Source organism: Cynara cardunculus, assembly GCF_001531365.2.
Source record: "Cynara cardunculus var. scolymus isolate 2C chromosome LG 10, CcrdV1, whole genome shotgun sequence".
NCBI classification, from domain to species: domain Eukaryota; kingdom Viridiplantae; phylum Streptophyta; class Magnoliopsida; order Asterales; family Asteraceae; genus Cynara; species Cynara cardunculus.
The window spans coordinates 18,808,308-18,812,192 of NC_037537.1; the positions used below are offsets into that span (position 1 = coordinate 18,808,308).

The 3,885-nt window shown below is 35.1% G+C and overlaps 1 protein-coding gene across 1 annotated transcript; it reads left to right on the plus strand.

The window, feature by feature from the left end:
• Nucleotides 1-338: 338 nt before the first annotated feature.
• Nucleotides 339-1,485, plus strand: LOC112520291. The gene has a single exon (XM_025128607.1). The coding sequence runs from the start codon at nt 415-417 to the stop codon at nt 1,345-1,347; it is 933 nt and encodes a 310-aa protein (XP_024984375.1). The 5' UTR covers nt 339-414; the 3' UTR covers nt 1,348-1,485.
• The last annotated feature ends 2,400 nt before the right edge of the window (nt 1,486-3,885 follow it).

Genomic DNA, 3,885 nt, shown 5'->3' on the forward strand with positions numbered 1-3,885 from the left:
ATCAGTCATGGAGACCTTTTGCTTCAAAGTAGGCCAACATTTTATCAAGAAAACGACCCCACCCCAATAACAAATCCACCGGAAACCACCACCCGCCTGCTCCGGCTCCGGCTCCGGCTCCGGCGGTGCTCAACCACCCAATAATAATAATATTAAAACGGCCGGAATTTTTCTTTTGCTTTTGTTTTTACTCATGGTGCGCACTTTATCCACAGCGCAGGTTAGCCTTCCCCACCACCTCACCGCTACATCCCTTACTCAGCCGCCTGCCCCTCCACCCTACCTTTATCAACTCCTACCTAACGCCTTTATTTCGTCATGCCTCCTCTCACCACCACCGCCCACCGCCTCCTTCTTTCTCCGTCTCCGCCCTATCACGGCTGACTTCGGTCTTTCATCGTCACCGCCGTTGCCATGGCTAACTCGTACTCACCTTCTTCCTCTCAAGAACCAGCAAACCCACAACCATCGACCTCCTCCCGCCGCCTACCTCCTCCTTGCTGGTCCGACGAAGAGACCGTAGCACTAATCGATGCGTATCGTGATAAGTGGTATTCTCTCCGTCGAGGCAACCTACGCGCCTCCCACTGGCAAGAAGTCGCCGATAGCATGGCGGCGCAGTGCCCGTTAAGCGACCCACCGAAAAGCTCGATTCAGTGCCGTCACAAGATGGAGAAGCTGAGAAAACGTTACCGTTCGGAGATCCAACGCATCGGCAACACTCCAAGGGGACACCGGTATCCTTCTTCATGGGTTCACTTTACACGAATGGATTCGATGGAATTAGGGTCCGATCCATCAGACGACCCGACCCATCAAGACGAGGAGGAAGAAGATGAGAATCAAAACAATTTGTTGCTATATCCTAAAGGAATCAAACAATCCATCCGTATCCCTCTCAATCGACGGCAACAGGGCTCAATTGGAAACGGAAATCGAAATGGGGTTCGGATTAAAATCCCAAATATTGCTGCCGTGCCACCACCATCGTCCGTCTTAAACCTGTACAACAGTAATCGATCATTGGATGACTACCCACCACTTATGAACCCATATTACGGGTCGGGTAAGGATAGAAATGTTGGGGTGAAGAGGAGGGTGGAGGATGGCGATAATCCGATGGATGAAATGGTGGCAGCCATAGGGAAGTTAGGAGATGGGATATTGAAGGTAGAGAGGATGAAGATGGATATGGCGAAGGAGCTTGAGTCAATGCGATTGAAAATGGAGATGAAAAGGACAGAAATGATCCTTGAATCCCAGCAGAAGCTGGTGGATTCATTCTCAACAACAGTTATGGAGAAGAAGAAGAAGAAGATAAAGAGAATTCCCACACCAGAATCTTGAGCTTCATGCTATAAATTTGGTTGTAGCTGATGCTGAAGAACAGAGGTTTTGAGTAGATTTTCTCCATCTTCCATGTAATTTTCAGGGCGTTTTGGTCGTACAAATTGAAAATGGTAGAATTGCAATCCGTAAAACAAATTGGAATTTGAGTTTGAGTTTGAATTGTTCTTAATGAAGGAGTTTAATTGATAGGAAATAGAACTCAAATGGTTTTAAAATAACAATATAATGATATCATCAAATAGCGTTGATAAAAATTCAACACAATCCAATCACAGAACCGAAGTTGATTGAAGGAATTTGTAATTCCAATTTTATCATATTACTTTTCGGATATCACGAGCCAAACCACTCTCGTTGTTCCTGTTTATGAGTTGTTTGTTTATCTATTAATAGTTTAATTAAAAGACAGTTTTTGAATCATTAAAAGGTGAATTTTGTTTGGCAAAAAAAAATCTCTCTCTTAATGATTTTAAAATCCTATGAATAATTTGGCATCATGGGCCTTCCTTAACCATTCTGTGTTATAATTTTATTGTAAACAATTACCAAACAATTATATTTATTTTGCATTATATCATGAGTCTCTTAATTATTCTGACTACTTAATCATTTTGTACTAAATCATTCAACAACTACCAAACAACCCTTTAGTCTTGATGCTTTGTGTGTTGTTTTGTATGGGATGTTTGTTCGTTTGTTCAATATATATATATATATATATATATATATATATATAGGGGTGTGTTCAAATAAAAACCACTCAATTTGTAAAAACCGTGAAAACCTCATTCAATCAATCATAATTTTTCATTTTGTTCATTTTTTTTGTAATTATGAGAGATTGATTAACCATTTTTATTGTGAAGAGTGTTAATCATGGATATTATCATCTTYATTATTTTAATTTTAGAAAAATACATGAAACAGTTTCATTAAAATTTCATTAAGTAGTATATAAAACAATTTCATAAGCACGTATGAAACAACTTCATCAAAAAAAGTATTATATGAAACAATTTCACAAGATTAACAATTTCATGAAAAAATTTCATAAGATTAACGACGGATGATAGTAGTTTTTACGGTTTTTACAAATTGGAGTGGTTTTCATTTAATCGCTCTTATATATATATATATATACATACTAGATTCAAACCCGTGTATTACACGAGGTATTTTACAAAAAATAAATGAAAGTGGCATGCATTTTATAATGAATTAATAATAATATTAGTAAATATGAAGAACTTGTAAAAGAAAATTAATAATAGAACGTAAATAAAATTATTAATAGGTAAGTAGGTAACTTTTTAATAAAATAAGAACCATGTATCATAAATTACTAAATACTTTTTTATATACAACATTCTTTGTTCTATTGCTAATTATATCATCATCATCTATAATTAATACTTTTAAACCTTGTCTGCTTTTAACTCTAGATAAAACAACATATAGCTGACCATGGGTGAAGACTAGTTGTCTTAGAAATAAACCAACCTTCAATAATGACTGTCATTGGATTTTATTTATGGTCATGGCAAAATATACAACAATTAGAAATTGTCTCCTTTGAAATTTGAATTGAATCATTTTGTCTGTAGGTGTCAAAAACATTCTTGGAATAAATGTCCGGCTTTCAATATTACTTCCAGATATGATATCTGCTTCTATAACCCGATTTCCCAAAGATAAGACCTGTAGTCTAGTTCCATTACATAATCCAGAATTCTGATCAATATTTCTTAGTAACATAATTGGAACACCGACTTTTAGTAATATCTTATGGTTTGACAACCTTGATAATTTACGACCATTTAAGGCATCAGGTGAGTACAAAGTTTTATCAAACTGGTCTGAAAGACACTTCAGAGTTAAATTCAGACTTTTGTGACTGAAAAAGTCTGTAGATATCAGACTTATATGTATGAGAAATGAAAATCCAGACTTTTGCTTATTTAAGTCTTTAAAAAAAAAACCCTTTTCGTACGAAAATCAATTATGTTTACAGAAACATATGTCAATTAAAAAGTCCATTTGAACCAGTAATGTAAATTGTATCTACATACATGTTTAGACAAGAAATCCTTATAACTGTCACATAATAAGACGACACGTGACAATCAAGTTATTTATTTATTAGATGTATAGATATATTAGTTGCTAATTAGAAACTAGACTGGTATTTTGGCTGTATTACCACTTTATAATGTAAATGAAGTCGAGATTTATGTCTAACAATTTAAAATTAATGTATTTTGTAATATTAAATTTTGAATAAAAAATGAAATATTAAAATCATATTACAAGCTTTACCTCAAAGTCAAATTAATACTAATTTATAATCGTTCACATTGTTCAAAATTAATTTTAGATTTCTTAAGTAAAATTGTTTGGTTACATGTCGTTTTCTATGAAATCTCTCTTTTAAAAATGCAAATGCAAATATAAAAATAAAAACAAGAAAACTATATTTTTTTCATATGCTTTCATCAGTGCCGTCCCTCGGGGAGGCCGGCACGGATGCACGTCCAG

Coding starts and splice junctions, on each gene's coding strand:
- LOC112520291 (XM_025128607.1), top strand. CDS start 415: ATGGCTAACTCGTACTCACCTTCTTCCTCTCAAGAACCAGCAAACCCA.